Genomic DNA, 21860 nt, shown 5'->3' on the forward strand with positions numbered 1-21860 from the left:
TGTGTCCACTATATCCCAGTCCTAGCACAGTGCCTGACACACAGTTTGCCCTCAACAGATATTTATTGAATAAAAGAGTGACTGACTTATACTAGGGGAGTGGCAAAGATGGTGGAGTAGGAAGACTCTGAGCTCACCTTCTCCCCTGGGCGCACCAAGATTACAACTATTTACAGAGCAACTATTGATGAGAAAAACCAGAAGACTAGTGTAAAAGATCTTCTACAACTAAAGATATAAAGAAGGAACCACAACAAGACATGTAGAAGGGGCGGAGATGCAGTATAGTCAAGACCCATATTGCTGGGTGGGTGACCCACAAACAGGAGGATAATTACAATAGCAGAGGTTCTCAGGTCCTGCCCAAGTAGCAAGTGGTCCAAGCCCCGCATCAGGCTCACCAGCCCAGGGGTCCTGCACTGGGAAGATGAACCCCCAAAACATTTGGCTTTGAAGGCTAGCAGGGCTTACTTTCAGGAGAGCCAGAGGGCTGTGGGAAATAGAGACTCTATTCTTAAAGGATGCACACAAAATCTCACGTGCTCTGGGACCCAGGGCAGAAGTAGTAATTTGAAAGTATGCTGGGACTTCCCTGGTGGCACAGTGGTTAAGAATCCGCCTGCCAATGCAGGGGACACAGGTTCGAGCCCTGGTCTGGGAAGATCCCACATGCCATGGAACAACTAAGCCCGTGCGCTGCAACTACTGAGCCTGTGCTCTAGAGCCCGCGTGCCACAACTACTGAAGTGCTCACGCCTAGAACCCGTGCTCCGCAACAAAGAGTAGCCCCTGCTCGCTGCAACTAAAGAAAGCCCACACACAGCAATGAAGACCCAATGCAGCCAAAAATAAATTAATAAATTAATTTTTTAAAAAAAGAAAGTATCCTGAGTCAGACCCATCTGCTGATCTTGGAGAGCCTCCCTGAGATGCTGGAGGCAACTAGAGACATAGACACTGGCAGCAGCCATTTTGTGGAGCTCATTCTACCATGTGGACACTGGTGCTGGTAAGTGCCATTTTGGAATCTGCCCTCTAATTTATTAGCACCAAGATCCTGCCCCACCCACCAGCCTTTTGGCATCAGTACTAGGATGTGTCAGGCCAAGCAATTAGCCAGGTGGAGATACAGCCCCATCCACCAGCAGGCCTGCTGCCTTAAGACCCTTTGAGCCTGCAGCCACCCCTGGACACGGTTCTGTCCACTAGAGGGCCCAGGACCAGGCCCTGAACACGAGTGTGCAGTCACTAGCCCCAGAACCCCCCAAGGCCCTGCAGCCAGAGACCCTGGGACATGGCTCTGTCTATCAGTGGGCTGGCACTAGCCTGGTGGCCAGCCTCACCCACCAGTGGGTAGGCACCAACCCCAGGACCCCTTGGCCTTGGCCCTGCCCACCAGTGGGCTGATACCAATTCCAGGACCCAAAGCCCTGAACCCAGAGACCTCAGGGCCTGGCTCCACCCACCACAGTGCAGGAACTCAGCCTCTCAGCCTGCCATGTCAGGACCCAGCCCATGCACCAGTAGGCAGGCACCAGCCCCAGGACTCTGGACTCGAGCCCTGCCCATCAGCAGGCCAACACAAGCACTGGGACATCATGGGCTCATTTGTCAGCCACTCCAGGATCCAGCCCCACCCATGAGCAGCCCAACACCAGCTCTGTGACCCACCCCAAGGGCCCTGCAGTCAGAGACCCAGGAACCTGGTTCCACCAACCAGTGACCCAGCACTAGACCTGGGACCCCCTGAGGCCCAGCCCCACCCACCAGCAGGCTGACACTAGATCCAGGACCCGCCCCCAGCCCTGCAACCACCCACTCCAGAAACTGGCCTCACCCACCAGTGGCCAGCAGCCTCTGCACAATGCAAGCCTGGCAACCAACCAGAGTGGGGGCCAGCCACACCTACCAGAATGCCCACAGTAGTCTGCCCAACAGAAGGACCCATGCAGCACAAATAGGGGGCACCCCACAGCATAACTCTGGTGACCAGAGGGCAATTGCTGCTGGGATGCATAGGATGTCTCTACAAAAAGTCACTTCTCCAAGGTTGGGAAATATAACCAACCTACCACATACACAGAAATAAAAACAGCAAACTAGGCAAAATGAGATGACAGAGGAATATGTTCCAAACAAAGGAACAAGATAAAACCCCAGAAGGAGAACTAAGTGAAGTGAAGAGAGACAATCTACCCAATAAAGAGTTCAAGGTAATGATCATAAATATGTTCAAAGAACTCAGGAAAGGATTGGATGAACAGAATGAGAAGTTAAAAGTTTTAAACAAAGAGTTAGCAAATATAAAGAACAACCAAATATACATGAAGAATACAATAACTGAAATGAAAAATACACTAGAAGTAATCAACAGTAAATAGGTGATACAGAAAAATGGATCAGTGAGCTGGAAGACAGAGTAGTAGAAATCACTGAGGCTGAACAGAAAAAAATAAAAATAAGTCAGGACAGTTTAAGAGACCTCTAAGACAACATCAAGGATAGTAACATTCACATTTTAGGGGTCCCAGAAGGAGAAGAGAGGGAGAAAAGGGCAGATAACATATCTGAAGACCTAATAGCTGAAAATTTCCCTTCCTGGGAAAGGAAACAGACATCTAGGTCCAGGAAGCACAAAGACTCCCAAACAGGATCAGCTCAAAGAGGATCACACCAAGAAACATTGTAATTAAAATGGCAAAAATTAAAGATAAAGAGAGAATATTAAAAGCAGCAAGGGAGGGACTTACCTTGTGGTCCAGTCGTTAAGACTTCACCTTCCAGTGCAGGGGGTGTGGGTTCAATCCCCGGTTGGGGAGCTAGATCCCAAGTGCCTTGGAGCCAAAAAACCAAAACATAGAAGCAAGGTTGTAACAAATTCAATAAAGACTTTAAAAATGGTCCACATCAACAATAATCTTAAAAAAAAAAAAAAGCAGCAAGGGACAAGCACCAAGTTACATCTGGGGGAACTCCCATAAGGGCATCAGCTGATGTCACTGTTTGCAGATGACATGATACTATACATAGAGAATCCTAAAGATACTAGCAGAAAACTACTAGAGCTAATCAATGAATTTGGTAATAGCAGGATACAAAATTAATGTACAGAAATCTCTTGCATTCCTTTATACTAATGATGAAAAATCTGAAAGAGAAGTTCAGGAAACACTCCCATTTACCATTGCAACAAAAAGAATAAAATACCTAGGAATAAACCTACCTAAGGAGACAAAAGACCTGTATGCAGAAAACGATAAGACACTGATGAAAGAAATTAAAAATGATACAAACAGATGGAGAGATATACCATGTTCTTAGATTGGAAGAATCAACATTGTGAAAATGACTCTACTACCCAAAGCAATCTACAGATTCACTGCAATCCCTATCAAACTACCAATGGCATTTTTCACAGAACTAGAACAAAAAATTTCACAATTTGTATGGAAACACAAAAGACCCCGAATAGCCAAAGCAATCTTGAGAAAGAAAAACAGAGCTGGAGGAATCATGCTCCCAGACTTCAGACTATACTACAAAGCTACAGTAATCAAGACAGTATGGTACTGGCACAAAAACAGAAATACAGATCAATGGTACAGGATAGAAAGCCCAGAGATAATCCCACACACATATGGTCACCTTATTTTTGATAAAAGAGGCAAGAATATATAGTGGAGAAAAGACAGCCTCTTCAATAAGTGGTGCTGGGAAAACTGGACAGGTACATGTAAAAGTATGAAATTAGAACACTCCCTAACACCATACACAAAAATAAACTCAAAATGGATTAAAGACCTAAATGTAAGGCCAGACACTATCAAACTCTTAGAGGAAAACATAGGCAGAATACTCTATGACATAAATCACAGCAAGATCCTTTTTGACCCACCTCCTAGAGAAATGGAAATAAAAACAAAAATAAACAAATGGGACCTAATGAAACTTAAAAGCTTTTGCACAGCAAAGGAAACCATAAACAAGACAAAAAGACAGCCCTCAGAATGGGAGAAAATATTTGCAAACGAAGCGACTGACAAAGGATCAATCTCCAAAATTTACAAGCAGCTCATGCAGCTCAATATCAAAAAAACAAACAACCCAATCCAAAAATGGACAGAAGACTTAAATAGATATTTCTCCAAAGAAGATATACAGATTGCCAACAAACACATGAAAGGATGCTCAACATCGCTAATCATTAGAGAAATGCAAATCAAAACTACAATGAGGTATCACCTCACACCAGTCAGAATGGCCATCATCAAAAAAACCTACAACAATAAATGCTGGAGAGGGTGTGGAGAAAAGGGAACACTCTTGCACTGTTGGTGGGAAAGTAAATTGATACAGCCACTATGGAGAACAGTATGGAGGTTCCTTAAAAAACTACAAATAGAACTACCATACAACCCAGCAATCCCACTACTGGGCATATACCCTGAGAAAACCATAATTCAAAAAGAGTCATGTACCACAGTGTTCATTGCAGCTCTATTTACAATAGCCAGGACATGGAAGCAACCTAAGTGTCCATTGACAGATGAATGGATAAAGAAGATGTGGCACATATATACAATGGAATATTACTCAGCCATATAAAGAAACGAAATTGAGTTATTTGTAGTGAGGTGGATGGACCTAGAGTCTGTTATACAGAGTGAAGTAAGTCAGAAAGAGAAAAACAAATACCGTATGCTAACACATATATATGGAATCTAAAAGAAAAAAAAATGGTCATGAAGAACCTAAGGGCAGGGCGGGAATAAAGACTCAGACCTACTAGAGAATGGACTTGAGGACACGGGGAAGGGAAAGGGTAAGCTGAGACAAAGTGAGAGAGTGGCATGGACATATATACACTGCCAAATGTAAAATAGATAGCTAGCGGGAAGCAGCCACATAACACAGGGAGATCAGCTCGGTGCTTTGTGACCACCTAGAGGGGTAGGATAGGGAGGGTGGGAGGGAAATGCAAGAGGGAGGAGATATGGGGATATATGTGTATGTATTGTTAATTCACTTTGTTATAAAGCAGAAACTAACACACAATTGTAAAGCAATTATACTCCAATAAAGATGTTTAAAAAAACTAAAAATGTGTTAGACAATTTATATACATCTTTAATAGTAAAACATTTAGAAAAATATTTTAAATGAGTTTGTATTATATGAAGAGGGGAAATGGCAATTTTCAAATGCCTTTTCCATTTAAAAGTACTATTTCTTCATTTTGGCCTATTTTTTAAAAATAATTTTCATCTACAGAATTCTTAAATTTTGGTCTCCTAAGTGAAAATTTTCAAAGAAGCAAGTTGTTTGGCCTCTACCTTAATAAAATTCTTTACTGGTCAAAAAAAAGGTGGGTGTATCAGCTGATTTTTCAACAGAAACTCTGCAGGCCAAAAGGGAGTGCCATGATATATTTAAAGTGATGAAAGGGGGAAACCTACAACCAAGAATACTCTACCCAAAAAGGCTTTCATTTAGATTCAATGGAGAGATCAAAAGTTTTACAGACAAGCAAAAGCTAAAGAGTTCAGCACCACGAAACCAGCTTTATAAGAAATGTTAAAGGGACTCCTCTAAGAGAAAAAGAAAAGGCCACAAATAGAAACTTGAAAATTATGAAAGGAAAAATCTCATTGATAAAGGCAAATATACAGTAAAGGTAGTAAATCAATCACATATAAAGCTAGTAGGAAGGTTAAATGACAAAAATAGTAAAGTCATCTATATCCACAATAAGTAGTTAAGGGATACACAAAACAAAAAGATGTAAAATATGATATCAAAAACTGTAAAACATAGAGGGGGAAGTAAAAATGCAGGGTTGTTAAAATGTGTTTGAACTTAAGAGATCAGCAACTTAAAATGATTATATGTATATATGTGTGTGTGTGTGTGTGTGTATACACACACACACACAGTAACCACAAACCAAAACCCTATAATAGATGCACACCTGGAAAGAAGAAAGAAATCCAAACACAACACTAAAGATAGTTATCAAATCACAAGAGGACAAAAGAAGAAAGGAACAAATAAGAACTACAAAAACAATGAACAAAATGGCAATAAATACATAGTCATAAATAATTACCTTAAATGTAAATGGACTAAATGCTCCAATCAACAAACACAGTGCCTGAATGGATACAAAAACAAGACCCATATGTATGCTGCCTACAAAACACTCACTTTAGATCTAAAGACACACAGAGACTGAAAGTAAGGGGATGGGAAAATGTATTCCATGAAAATGGAAATTAAAGGAAAGCCAGGGTAGTGCTCACTTCGGCAACACATATACTAAAATTAGAACAATACAGAGAAGATTAGCATGGCCCCTGTGCAAGGATGACACACAAATTCATGAAGCGTTCCATATTTTTCTGGGAATTGGGGGTTGGTAGATGCAAACTATTACATTTAGAATGGATAAACAACAAGGTCCTACTGTATAGCACAGGGAACTATATCCAATCTCCTGGGTAAACCATAATGGAAAAGAATATTTTAAAAAGAATGTATATATGTCTATAAATGAGTCACTTTGCTGTACAGCAGAGATTGGCATAACATTGTAAATCAAATATACTTCAATAAAAAAAAAGAAAGAAAACCAGGGTAGCAATACTTATTTCAGACAAAACAGACTTTAAAACAGATTGTAACAAGAGACAAGAAAGACATTACATAATGATCAAGGGATCAATCCAAGAAGATATAAAAATTGTAAATATATATCCACCCAACATAGAAGCACCTAAATCCATAAAGCAAACACTAACAGACATAAAGGGAGAAATTGACAGTAACACATTAATAGTAGGGGACTTTAACACCTCAGTTACATCAATGGACAGATCATCCAGACCCCTGCCCCCCAAAAAAATCAATAAGGAAACACTGGCCTTAAGTAACACATTATATCAGATGCACTTAATTGATATATAGAGAGAGCATTCCATCCAAAAGCAGCAAAATACACATTCTTTTCAAGTACACAGGGAACATTCTCCAGGGCATATCACATGCTAGGACACAAAACAAGCCTCAGTAAATTTAAGAAAATTGAAATCATATCAAGCATCTTTTCTGACCACAACGCTATGAGACAAGAAAAAAATGCAAACACATGGAAGCTAAACAATATGCTACAAAACAACCAATGGATCAGTGAAGAAATTTTTTTTAAAACTTGGAGACAAATGTAAATAAAAGCACAACAATACAAAATCTATGAGATGCAGCAAAAGCAGTTCCAAGAGGGAAGTTTACAGTGATACAAACCTACCTCAGGAAACAAAAAAAGCCCAAATAAACAACCTAACCTAACACCTAAAGGAGCTAGAAAAAGAAGTATAAACAAAGACCAAAGTTAATAGAAGGAAATCATAAAGATAGGGCAGAAATAAATGCAATAGAAACTAAAAAAAAAAAATAGAAAAAAATTAGTGAAACTAAGATCTGGTTCTTTGAAAAGATAAACAAAATTGGTAAACATTTAGTCAAACTTGTCAAGAAAAAAAGAGAGTAGGCCCAAATCAATAAAATCCGAAATGAAAAAGGAGAAGATACAACTGACACCACATAAACACAAAGAATCATAAGCGATTACAACAAACAATTATACACCAATAAAATGGACAACCTAGAAGAATTGGACAAATTCCTAGAAATGTACAATCTCCCAAGAGTAAACCAGGAAGAAATAGAAAATATGAACAGGCTAATTACCAGTAATGAAATTGAATCAGTAACAAAACAACTCCCCCCCCAAAAAGTCCAGGACCAAATGGCTTCACAGGAGAATTCTACCAAACATTTAGAGAAGAGTTAACACCTATCCTTCTCAAACTAGTCGAAAAAATTGCAGAGAAAGAAATGTTTCCAAACTCATTCTACAAATCAGGCATCACCCTGATACCAAAACTAGACAAAGATATCACCAAAAAAAGAGAAAATTACAGGCCAATATCACTGATGAACATAGATGCAAAAATCCTCAACGAAATAATAGGAAACTGAATTCAGCAATACATTAAAAGGATCATACGCCATGATCAAGTGGGATTTTCCCAGGGATGCAAGGATAACTCAATATTCACAACTTAATGTGATACACCAAATTCATAAATTGAAGAATAAAAATCATATGATCACCTCAATAGATGCAGAAAAAGTTTGACAAAACTAAACATCTATTCATGATAAAAAACTCTCATTGAAAAATAATAAGTTAATTAAGAAAATAAATAAAATAAACTGAAAAAATAAATTATAAAAAAAACTCTCATCAAAGTGCATATAAAGGGAACATATCTCAACATAATAAAGGCCATACATGATAAGCCCACAACTAACATCATTCTCAATGGTGAAAAGATGGAAGCGTTTCCTCTAAGATCAGGAACAAGACAAGGATGTCCGCTTTTGCCACTTTTATTCAACATAGTATTGGAAACCCTAGCAATAGCAATCAGGCAAGAAAAGGAAATTAAAGTAATCCAAATTGGAAAGGAAAAAGTAAAACTGTGACTGTTTGCAGATAACATGCTGCTATATATAGAACATCCACAAGATGCCACCAAAAAACTACTAGAGCTCATCACTGTTGCAGTAAAGTTTCAGGATACAAGATTAATTACAGAAATCAGCTGCATGTCCATACACTAAGAACAAACTACTGTATCAGAAAGAGAGATTAAGAAAAAAAATCCCATTTACAACTACATCAAAAAGAATAAAATACCTAGGAATAAATCTAACTAAGGAAGTAAAAGACCTGTACTTGGAAAACTATTAGACAGTGATGAAAGAAATTGAAGACTACACAGACAGATGGAAAGATATACCATCTTTCATGGTATATGAAAGATACCATGGATCTTTCATATATTGGAAGAATTAATTGGATTGGAAGAATGGATTGGAAGAATTAATATTCATGGATTGGAAGAATTAATATTGTTAAAATGACCACACTACCCAAGGCAAGCTACGGATTCAATGCAATCCCTACCAATATAATTCTAAAATTTGTATGGAAGCACAAAAGACCCTGAAGAGCCAAAACAACCTTGAGAAAAAAGAGCAAAGCTGGAGATATCATGATCCCTCATTTCAAACTACACTACAAAGCTACAGTCATCAAAACAGTATGGTACTGGCAGAAAAACAATCTCATAGATCAACGGAACAGAATAGAGAGCCCAGAAATGAAGTCACATTTATATGGGCAATTAATCTATGACAAAGAAAGCAAGAATATACGATGGGGAAAAGACAGTCTCTTCAACAAATGGTGCTGGGAAAACTGGATAGCTACATGCAAAAGAATCGAACTGGATTACTCTCTTACACCATACACAAAAATAATTTCAAAATAGATTAAAGACTTAAATGTAATATATGAAACAATAAAAATTCTAGAAGACAATACAGGCAGTATGCTCTTTGACATCAATCTCAGCAATTTTTTTGTATACGTCTCCTCAGGCAAGGGAAACAAAAGCAAAAATAAACAAATGGGACTACAGCAAACTGAAAAGCTTTTACAGTAAACTGACAGCTTTTGCAGAGCAAAGAAAAGTATTAACAAAACAGAAAGGGCACCTACTAAATGGGAGATATTTGGAAATGATATATCTGATAAGGGATTAATATTCAAAATATACAAATCAATATCAAAAAAACAGTCCAACTAAAAAATGGGCAGAGAAAAAAAATAGCAGAGGACCTAAATAGACATTTTTCCAAAGAAGACATACAGATGGGCAACAGGCACATGAAAAGATGCTCAAGATTATTAATATTGGGCTTCCCTGGTGGTGCAGTGGTTAAGAATCTGCCTGCCAATGCAGGAGACACGGGTTCGAGCCCTGGTCCAGGAAGATCCCACACGCTGCAGAGCAACTAAGCCCGTGTGCCGCAACTATTGAGCCTGTCCTCTAGAGCCTTCAAGCCACAGCTACTGAAGCCCATGCACCTAGAGCCCATGCTCCGCAACTAGAGAAGCCACCACAATGAGAAGCCCGTGCACCACAACAAAGAGTAGGCCCCGCTTGCCACAACTAGAGAAAGCCCGTGCACAGCAACGAAGACCCAATGCAGCCAAAAATAAATAAATAAATTTATTTTTTAAAAAAGATTATTAATATCAGGGAAATGCAAATAGAAATCACAATGAGATGTCACCTGACACCTATCAATATGGCTATTATCAAAAAGACAACAAATAACAAGTGTTGGAAAGGATGTGGAGAAAAGGGAACACTTATACACTGTTGGTGGGAATGTAAATTGGGGCAGGCACTATGGAAAACAGTATAGAGATTCCTCAACAAATAAAAAATAGAACTACCATACAATCCAGCAATTCCACTCCTGAGTATTTGTCTGAAGAAAATGAAAACACTAAGTAGAAAAGATATATGCATCTCTATGTTCATTGTAGCATTATTTACAATAGCCAAGATATGGCAGCAACCCAAGAGCCCATCAATAGATGAATGGATAAAGAAGATGCCATATATAGATAGATATCTATATAGATATATATAGATATATATATAGATAGATATACACACACATATATGCAATGGAATATTACTCAGCCATAAAAAGGAATGAAATCTTGCCACTTGCAACAACATGGATGCACCTAGAGGGTATTAGGCTAAGTGAAATATTGTCAGACAGAAAATTACAAATATTTTATGATTTCACTTATATGTGGAACCTAAAAAGCAACACAAATGAACAACCAACCATAACAGAACAGAAACAGAGTTATAGATACAGAGAACAAACAGGTGGTTGCCAGAGGTGACGGGGGTGGGGGGGCATGGAAAGAAATTGGTGAGGGTGAGTAACAGGTACAAACTTCCAGTTGCAAAATAAATGAGTTACAGGTATGAAATGCACAGTGTGGGGAATAGTCAACAACTATGTAATATCTATCTACAGTGAGAGATGGTAACTAGATATATTGTGGTGTTCAGTTTGAAATGTATAGAAATACCAAATCACTATGTTGGGTAACAGGAACTAACATAGTGTTGAAGGTCAATTATACTTCAAAAACACAGAAACACACTCATAGAGAAGAGCTCAGATTAGTGGTTACCAGAGCTGGAGGCGGGTGGGGGTGGGTGGTGGTGGATGAAGGCAGTCAAAAGGTACAAACTTCCAGTTATAAGATAAATAAGTGCTAGGGATGTAATGTACAATATAAATAACACTGCTGTATGTTATATATGAAAGTTAAGAGAGTAAATCCTAAGAGCTCTCATCACAAGAAAAAAATGTTTTTTATTTCTTTAATTTCACATCTATGTGAGATGATGGATGTTCAGTAAACTTATTGTGGTAAAACTTTCATGATGTATATGAGTCAAAGCATTATGCTGTACACCTTAAACGTATACAGTACTGTATGTCAATTATATCTCAATAAAGTTGGAAGAAAAAAAGAGTGACTGACTGAATGAGTGAATGAATGATGTGGAAGAGAAAGGTTAAGCCCAGGAACATGATGGGGGTACCACTGGAATGCTTCATGAGGCAGGGGTAGCTTGACGAAATGTCAGGTTTAGCATAATATTCTCAACAGAAATCCAAAACTCTACCTTAGCACCGAAGAAGGGTTGTTCCCCTGGCACCCAGGCCTTGAAGAAGGCGGGCCTGAGGTGCAGTCTGAGGTGGACCTTGAGGCGGCGCCCGCAATGAGCCGCCCGGCCTGAAGGGGGCGCCCTCGCAGCGCAGGCGGACGTGGAGAGCCGGAAGGGCCAGGTAGCTGCGGCTTTGCCTTCGCGAAGAAAGGGGTAGGAGCAGGGTTGAGGGCCGCAGGCAGGGAGGACGGCCACGGGCAGCGCCTCGCAGGAAGGACTTGGGCCGATCTCGGGCCGGCCCTCAAGCGGCTGCTGGCGGGGAGGGTGTTGGCGAGCGGACATGGGCAGCTGCCGGGGAGGCCTGACGCCCGGAGGCCCAGGTCCGCCGCGTCCGAGCCCGCCCTCCGCAAGCGGTTCTGAGGACAGGAGCGGCAGAGCCGAGTCTCCTCCGCCGACTCTCCCGGGCCTGGGGGCTGGGTGGCCAATCCGTCAGGCAGCGTAGGCGTCGTGCTGAGGGCCCACGACACTTTGGGGGGGCCCATGAAATATATTAACTTGTAAAGACCAAAGAAAACAGTGAAACCTTAGGGCCGAAGAAAAGGGGTTTTGTTTTATGTTTTTCCTTACGTGAGGGGGGCGGAAATGAAATTGGAGGGCCCACGAAAATCTTTTTTGCTCTTCCACAGCAAGAGGCCAGCCGCCTTTGTGGAGCTGAAGGGCGTGCCAGGGGCTGGGAGGGGGGTTGGCCGGGTAGGGCATGGCATGAGAATGGAGAGTTGGGAAGGAGACACATGCAGAATTTCGGAGCCAGGGTAGGGATTTCAGATTTTGTTCCAAGTGTAATTGGAAGCCATTGAAGGGGTTTTGGTAAGGGAGTAACTTGATTGATGGCTTTTGGTGGTTCAAGGCCGAGATTTAACCAGTTTGAAGGGGGACACCAATAAGTGGGCGTTCTTGTCAAAAGCGGAGAGCATAGGATCACAAATAGTCAGGTGCTGCTTAAGACTATGCCCAGACACATCAGGTGCATTAATTGATCACGTTTGACAGTATAAGGAAGAGAGCTGCCTTTTACCTCATTTAAAGAACTGTGTTGGAATTGCACACAAGTGTGGGATCTAAAAATGACTGTGGAAGCTGAAACCATTCAAAGTGATCCTAATAATCAATGGGAACAATTACATCTGTTCCAGGATCTCTCAAAATTGTTGTCAAAACATTAGAAATTCTCTTACTGTCAGTTATAAATGTACAGAGAATTGAAAAATAATAAAACTAGAATCTGTTTAGCACACTGTCATTGAAAACATTAGAAACATTGAGAAAGTATTTCTTTCTTTGTAAAAAAACTTATCAAGAATAATTTGAATAGTGCTTGTGCTTGTCTTCTTCTCAAGCATCTCAAGCAAGCATCTCTTCTATGCCTTACCAAAATGTTATATTCCTTGCTAAGTTTGGATGAGCTTCCAACATTTTATCCTTTGCACTTTCAATTTTGTAAAATATCTCCAAGAGTTCCTTTTATATGAAGTTTTTTGCCGATGGCACTTTTTCTGAGACATCTTCATACTTTTTGTCATAACCACTTTCCTCATTTATGTTGATAAGTTCACCTCACTAAATTCCTCTCTCTGCCTGTCTAGAGTCTATTTCTTCTAGCTCTTTCTTCTGTTCATTTATGTTCAATTCAACTCTCACTTTCAGCCTTACCACTTATTGTTTCTTGGCTACACTTTCATCTTTTTTGGCCAATTCCCTCTTTCAATTATCTATTTTTGTAAGATGTCAATGTGGGTTTATCACTAGGAAACAAGGAAGTAAAACTACACTCTGCTGTCTGTACTTAACCTGAATAAGAGATCTGCAGTGACCAGTCACCAACAGAATTTGAAAGAAGTGACATAATTGATCACTGATCATGATGTGTATCTCTTATTTATGTAGTGATTTGTGGGCTAAAGAGCTAGCTGTGGTTTGTACTTTTATGTAATTATAGTTAATATTCCATGGTAACTGAAATTAGAACCATGTTGATGGGGGATTGACTTTAATTAACTAAATTGTAGTAACCGAGATTTGTGTATATTGGAACCATGCAAAATAAGAAGTGCCTATACTCTAAAATGACAAGAGTTTCAGATGTGAGGGAAGGTGGACCGGGGACATAGAAGCTCATTCTACATCCAATAAGGCCTTTGTCTGGGTGCTGGTTTGTCTGTGAATCTGTCTGTGTGTCAGGCTGAAATTCAGCATTGCATTGGTCTTAGGTACTTAATTTAAAAGTATAGTTAAGAGATACTTATGATATGTGCTTTCTTGGTAAATATATTACTCATTGATTTGAATTTCTAGTTCAAGGTTACTCTCAGTAGATTAGCATATTCATTTATTTATTTGTTCAGCAGTACACAGCACACAACTGGAGCTCAATAAAAAATTGTTGAATGAACAAATGCTGACTTCCACTATCCAAAAAGGAAAGTCTGAAGGGGAATAACTTCACAGATTCATTTTGAGAAACACATCTATCTATGCATTCTTGGATCACTTATAAAAATCCTAAATTCCAAAGTGTTTCTGAAAATTGTCATAAATATTGATATCTTTCTCTTAGACCCAGGGGAAATCAAAGACGCTTTTATTTTCCCTGCATTCTTTAGCTAAAACACAATAGTACAGAATCATTTCAGTTCCCAGAGGTGTAGACATATTTTTTTAATCTAAAAAATATATTCTTTTATGATTGTCCTAATGTTCTTTTTGAAATATTTTTATTATTAAATATAACATATTTAGAGAAAATTTCATAAGATATGAATATATACTTTAATAATTATAAAGTGAACACCCATGTAACCACAATAAAGGTCAAGAAATAGAACATTGCCAACACTCCAGAACCTCCCCTTTTGTCCCTTCTAATAATGCCCTCCTCCCTTTCTAGAGAAAATCACTACCTAAATTTTTGTGATAATCATTTCCTTGTTCTTTAAAAATAGTTTTAGCATAATGTACACATTCCTAAACAATATATTTTTGCTTGTCTTTAAAACCTATGTAGATGGAATCATACTATATGTATTCTTTGTGTCTTGCTCTTTTATTCAGTATTATGTTTCTTAGAGCCATCCATGTCATTGCACGTAACTCTAGTTCATTCATTGTCATCGTTGTGTGAATATAGCAGATTTTATCCATTCTAATGTTGATTGAAATTTGTGTTGTTTGCAATGGGGGGTAATTGTGAATAAGACTATTATGAATAGTCTTTTTGCTGCTATGATCTGACTTTGTTCATGTATCCTGGTGCATGTCGTTATTCACAGATGAATGATTGTGAACAAAAAGGATCTACAGATAAATTATTATAACTAGTAAGAGAGTGCAGCAGTGTTGTGAAATACAACATCATTATACAAAAATCAATTTTATTTCTATACATTAGCAACAAAACAAAAAATGGAATTTAAGAAGATGTCATTATAAATTAACATTAGAAAAAACAGATCTCTAAGAATAAAATTTAATAAAAGATGAGACCTTTGGGGAAAAGAATGAAATTATAAAAGTCTGTAGATTCTTTTAGATTTTCTATATAAATGATCAGTCATATCATCTGCAAACAATGACAGTTTTATTTCTTCCATTGCAATGCCTTTTATTTATTTGTCTTGCCTTATTGCTACCTTCACTACTGTGTTGAATAGAAGTGATGATAACCATCTCCTTGTCTTGGATGGAACACTTTCAGCCTCACCATTAAGAATGATATTTGCTCTAGATTTTTGTAAACATATTTTATCAGATTATTCCTATCGTCTATTCCTAGTTTACTAAGACTGATTCTTTATCATGTATGAATTGTTTTTCTGCATCTATTGAGATGATCATATAATTTTTCTCATTTAATATTTTAACGTGATGAATTACAGTGACTTTTTCTAATGCTATGTCAACCTTATGTTCTTGAGATAAACCCAACTTGGTCATGATATGTTATTCCTTTTATATATTGCTGTTTTTCAATTTGCTTATATTTTGCTTAGGATTTTTACATCTAAACATGTAAGTTTTACATTTAAAGTTCATGGGTGAGATTGTCCTATAATTTTTTTTCTTATAAAAAATTATCTGATTTTAGTATCAAAGGTCATGCTAACCTCGTAAAATTAAATGAGTGGTGTTCCTCTCCTATTCTCTGCAAGAATTTGTTTAAGATTGAAATTCTTGGTCTTTGAGAGTAATATGGAATTCATCAGTGGAATCATGTGGCCCTGTAGTTTACTTGTGGGAACATACTTGACTACCAATTAAATTTTTTCAGTGGTTATAGACTATTTAGGTTTTTAAATTTTCTTTTTGATTTAGTATTGGTTAAATATGGTTTTCTAGGAATTTGTCCATTTTATTAAACTTACTGGTATAAAGTTGTTCATTATATCCTCTTGTAATCTTTTCCATGTTTGAGGATTTATAATGATGTTCCCGTCTCATTCCTGATGTTTGTTCCAAGTTCTCATTTGTTCTCCTTTCCAAATCTGAGCCCTGGGGATAAGTGTAAGTAGTAAGTAAAGAAAGAAAGCAAAGATGTTGGAGGTAGAGAAAACAGCAAGAGCAAATGCACTGAAGTGAATGGTATATTTGGTTTTATTTAAGTAAAAAACTTGAGGTAAACAAAGCCTCTAATAAGGCTGAAGGTCAAGTCATAAAGGGTCTTGAGTGGGTTTTGAAGGGGAAAATGTGGTTATATTTTCATTTTTAAGAATTACTATGTACCAAATATACACTTTGCTAAGCTTTGATAGAGTTGACAAGACAGGTTCTCTGTCCTTGGGAAGCTCACAATACATTATGAGAGGCAGTCATAGAAACAAATTATAATATAGTACAATGCCAATAAAGAAACAAAGTCATGAGGGCAAATAGCTTACTTTGAGACTGAAGTTTGACTTTTTGATTAGCTCCACTCAACATCTCTAAGCATTCTCAGCCTTTATAGGCAAACATCTAGATCCCTTGGCAGCTGTTCAGATGGGATAGCCTAGAGAAGCTTGAGTTAGTACCTAGTTTGACTCCTTTCTGGACTTAGTCCCCTAGACCTGTGTTCATTGTTTCAACTTTCAGTTTTATGAAAGCCAGTGATTTCTCTTTTCTTCCCTATAGGTGTAGAGAATATCAAAGTGGTGGCTACAGTTCCACCCCTGGTCTGGCTGCCATGTATCATGGGCAAACTACTAGTAAAGGGCCGTGTAATTCCACACAGATTTACCAGCAACCTCCAAGGCTTCTCATTGTGCATATCGCTCTACCATCCTGGGCTGACCTCTGCTCCAACCTCTGTGAGGCTCTGCAGAACTTTTTCTCTCTAGCCTGCAGCTTGATGGGCCCCAGCCGCATGTCCCTCTTCAGCTTATACGTTGTACAAAATCAGCATGAGTGCATCCTCCCCTTTGTGGTGAGTATATCTATATTTGTTCATTTTATCCTGAGAGCAGATATGAGGTTTCTGGAGCAGAGATCACAGTTTTTATTCTTACAGTAATAACTGTGCCCATTCCCCATACCCAATACCCCATACCCCACAGGCAACAGAAAGAGCCCGATGTCATCCTACACATGGGGGATTTGTACTGCAGAAGAGGAACCCCAAAATTATTAATATGGGAGTGTATATAGGCCACATCTTACCCCCCACCTCCACTCCTGAGAGAGGGAGAGAAACTTTGGCATTTACAGTCCTTTGGAATGTAAGCAACTGACCTCTTTCATCCCTCTTTGAAATGTAAACACAGGGAAGTAAATCTCTAGATTTCTTTAGAGGTCTCTGGCTACTCTATCACCCTTTAAGTTTCTAAGACTTGTCCTTTAAGCCAGGTTCCAGGATTTTTTGCTCAGAAAGCCCCAACTGTGCAGAAATATGAAAATATTTTTTCTCTATACTTCCACATAGGACTCAGGTGAAACTCCCCCTAGAGTTTCAGAAGGCAAAGGCTGGGCTAAGGGCAATGCTTTTACAAAGCTCTCTCACACATAGACAACTATCTCTTTTCCTCCTCAAACAAATTCAGATCTTCACTTTCTCCCCTTTACAAAGTTCAGAAGCTCAGGGGTGGGAAAGACTTCAGAGGTTCTAGTAAATCCTCTTCCTGAGGCAGCCATGCTGCTGGGATAGTCAGAAAAGACCTCATGGGGAGCCAGGACTTTGATTCCTACCTGGTGTGAATAAGACCTCCTCCCACATAGTGTCCATGGAAGCCACGTGGGAGCCTGGACTCCCTCCAACCCATCCAACATTAACAAGGTTTCTATCTCTCCCCCTCCCTATTGAGGTGGTGTCAGAGGAGGCCATGTGGGAAGTGGCAGTGAGGCATCTTTTTATCTCCAAGGCAGGATGGTGTCAGTGAAGTCCTAGTGGGAAGCCAGGACTTTTAGGACATTTTTCCTAGTGGAACGCTTAATGGTAATGAAGCTTACCTACCCCCAGGGTGTCAGTGGGGGGGCCTTTGAGGAACCTGAACTTCTACCCCCACCCAGAGGTAACAAGGCACCCTCCCTTCTGGGATGTAATTAGAGGCCAAATAGAGTCACACCCCAACCTGACAGTAATTACATCCCAGTAATCCGGGATGTAATTAGAGGCCAAATAGAGTCACACCCCAACCTGACAGAGAAGTGACAGGAAACCTCACTTCTCCCATTGGTGCAGTGTCAAAATAGGCCTACTAAAGCAGAAGATTTAAACAAGATCCAGAGTCTTACAACATAATACCCAAAATGTCCAGAATACACACACACACACACAAAAAATCACTCATGATTATCAAGAACCAGGAAAATCCCAACTTGAATGAGAAGACAACAGACACCAACACTGAGATGACACAGGTGTTAGAATTATCTGAAAACACTTTTGAAGCAGCCATCATAAAAATATTCCAACAAGCAGTTATGAACGTGCTTGCACAAATGGAAAAATATAAAGTCTCACCAAAGAAATAGAAGTATAAAGAAAAACCAAATAGAAATTTTAGGCTGAAAAATGCAATACCCATAATTTTAAAAACAAAAATCTACTATGGATGGGCAAAATGGAGAGGACAGAGGAACTTGAAAACAGAATAGAAATTACCCAATCTGAGCAACAGAGAGAAAAGAGACTTTAAAAAAAAATTAGCAAAGCCACAGGGATCTGTGAGACTATAACAAAGAGCTAACATTTATGTCATCACAGTCCAAGAGGAAAGGGACAGGAGGGTGGAGCTGGACAAATACTTAAAGAAATAATCACTGAAAGTTTCCCAAATTTGGCAAAAGTTATAAACCTAAAGATTCAAGAGGCTGGTGGAGCCCCAAACAGAATAAACACAAAGAAATCCATTCTAAGACACATCATAATCAAAATTCTAAAAACTAAAGACAAAGAAAGACTCTTGAGAGCGGGACACTGACACCTTACCTATAAGGGAGAAACAATCAAGTAATGATAGATTCTTTTCATTAGAAACCATGAAGGCCAGAGGAAGTGTCACATTTTTCAAATGCTGAAAGAAAAGAACTGTTAACCTAGAACTCTGTATCCAGTGAAAATATCCTTAAGGAATGAATCAGAAATCAAGATATTCTCAGATGAGGGAAAACTAAGAATTTGTCACCAACAGACCTACCTTAACAGAATGGCTAAAGGAAGTTCTCGAATCAGAAAGGAAATTATAAAAGAAAGACTCTTGTAATATCCGGAAGGAAGAAAGAAGAATGGAAAGAATAAAATATGAATAAAGATAATAGACTTTCTATAGAGTCTTCTAAATTATATTTGACAATTGAAGCAAAAATTATAACATTGTCTGATATTGTTGTTAGTGCTAGTGTATATAGAGGAACTATTTAGGATAATTACATTATAAACAGGGGAGGATAAAAGGACTTAAAGGAAATTAAGGTTTTTACACTTCATTCAAAATGGTAAAATATTGACACCAGTATACTGTGATAAGGATGTATATGTATAATGCAATACTTAAAACAACCACTTAAAAAATCTATATAAAGAGATACACTCAGAAACACTATAGATAAATCAAAATGGAATTCTAAGAAAATATTCAATTAACCCACAGGAAGATAGGTAAAAGAAAACAGAGAAATGAAAAACTGAGGGAACAAACAGAAAGCAACAAATAAATCAACAGGCTGACATACCAATAATTACATTAAATGTAAATGGTTTTATGGGCTTCCCTGGTGGCGCCTATCCCTGGTCCGGGAAGATCCCACATGCCACGGAGCAACTAAGCCCATGCACCACAATACTGAGCCTGTGCTCTAGAGCCCGCAAGCCACAACTGCTGAGCCTGCATGCTGCAACTACTGAAGCCCATGCACCTGGAGCCCATGCTCCGCAACAAGAGAAGCCACCACAGTAAGAAGCCCATGCACTGCAACGAAGAGTAGGCCCCACTTGCCGTGACTAGAGAAAGCCCGCATGCAACAACAAAGACCCAAAGCAGCCAAAAATAAATAAATAAAATAAAAAAATTTATTTTTAAAAATGTAAATGGTTTTAATACACCAATTAAAAGAAAGAGGGAATTCCCTGGTCGTCCAGTGGTTAGGACTCTCTGCTTCCACTGACAGGGGCCCAGGTTCGATCCCTGGTTGGGGAAATAAGGTCCCACAAGCTGCACGGCATGGCAATAAATAAATAAATAAAAGAGATTGGCGGAGGTGGGGGCATGACCCAACTGTATCCTATCTACAGGAAACTAACTTCAAACACAATAGAAGTAGGTTGAAAGTAAAAGGATGGAAAAAGATATACCATGATAACAATCAAAACATTATTAATATATCAAATTAAGTAGACATAATGATAAAAAGAGTCACAGAACAAGAACAAATAGTCCTAAAATTTATATGGAACCCCAAAGACCTAGAATTGCCGAAGCAATCCTAAAGAAAAAGAACAAAGCTGGAGGCATAACCACCCCGTGCCCTCCCGCCAGACTTCAGACAATACTACAAAGCTACAGTAATCAAAACAGCCTGGGAACTTCCCTGGTGGTCCAGTGGTTAAGACTCCACACTCCCACTGTAGGGGGCACTGGTTCAACACTGGTCAGGGAACTAAGATCCTGCATGCCATGTGGTGCAGCCACAAAAAAAAAAAAAACAACAACTGTGATATTGGCACAAAAACAGACATACGGGTCAATGGAACAGAATAGAGAGCTGAGCAATAAGCCCACACACCTACAGTCAATTAATCTTCAACAAAGGAAGCAAGAATATACAATGGAGAAGACAGTCTCTTCAGCAAGTGGTATTGGAAAAGCCGGACAGCAACATGTAAATCAGTGAAGTTAGAGCACTCCCTTATGCCATACATAAAAATAAACTCAAAATGGCTTAAAGACTTAAATATAAAGCATGACAGCATAAAACTCCTAGAAAAGAACATAGGCAAAATATCTGACATAAATTGTAGCCATGTTTTCTTAGGTCAGTCTCCCAAGGCAAAAGAAATAAAAGCAAAAATAAACAAATGGGACCAAATCAAACTAGGAAACCATAAACAAAATGAAAAGACAGCCTACAGAATGGGAGAAACTATTTGCAAATGATGCGACCAACAAGGGCTTAATTTCCAAAATATACAAACAGCTCATACAGTTCAATATTGAAAATAAATAAATAAATTTTAAAAATGGGCAGAAGACCTAAATAGACATTTCTCCAAAGAAGGCATACAGATGGCCAACAGGCACATGAAAAGATGCTCAACACTGCTAATTATTAGAGAAATGCAAATAACTGCAATGAGGTATCACCTCACACTAGTCAGAATGGCCATCAAAAAAAGCCTACAAATAATAAATGCTGGAGAGGTTGTGGAGAAAAGGGAACCTCCTGCACTGTTGGTGGGAATGTAAATTGGTGCAGCCACTACAGAGAATAGTATGGGGGTTCCTTAAAAAACTAAAAATAGAGTTACCATATGATCCAGCTATCCCATGCCTGGGCATATATATCTGGAGGAAACCCTAATTTGAAAAGATACATGCACCCCAGTGTTCATAGCAGCACTGTTTACAATAGCCAAGACATGGAAGCAACCTAAGGGTCCATCGACAGATGAATGGATAAAGAAGATGTGGTATATATATACAATTTTACTCAGCCATAAAAAAGAATGAAATAGTGCCATTTGCAGCAACATGGATAGACCTAGAGATTATCATT

At 38.9% G+C, this 21860-nt stretch overlaps 1 protein-coding gene and 1 non-coding gene across 2 annotated transcripts in view; both read left to right on the plus strand.

Moving 5' to 3' along the window:
* The first annotated feature begins 6291 nt into the window (after positions 1-6291).
* On the plus strand, positions 6292-6398 carry LOC132347150 (U6 spliceosomal RNA). Its single transcript, XR_009497107.1, has one exon. It is a non-coding gene; the product is annotated as a U6 spliceosomal RNA (small nuclear RNA).
* Positions 6399-11762: 5364 nt separating this feature from the next.
* M1AP (meiosis 1 associated protein) overlaps positions 11763-21860 on the plus strand; it is an 89916-nt gene continuing 79818 nt past the window's right edge. Inside the window, exons 1-2 of the mRNA XM_059942725.1 lie at positions 11763-11802; positions 16785-17076. Coding sequence (XP_059798708.1) covers positions 16837-17076 — 240 coding nt within the window. The 5' untranslated portion in view covers positions 11763-11802; positions 16785-16836. The remainder of the gene's footprint in view (positions 11803-16784; positions 17077-21860) is intronic.

This window comes from Balaenoptera ricei, chromosome 13 (assembly GCF_028023285.1).
Source record: "Balaenoptera ricei isolate mBalRic1 chromosome 13, mBalRic1.hap2, whole genome shotgun sequence".
NCBI classification, from domain to species: Eukaryota; Metazoa; Chordata; class Mammalia; order Artiodactyla; family Balaenopteridae; genus Balaenoptera; species Balaenoptera ricei.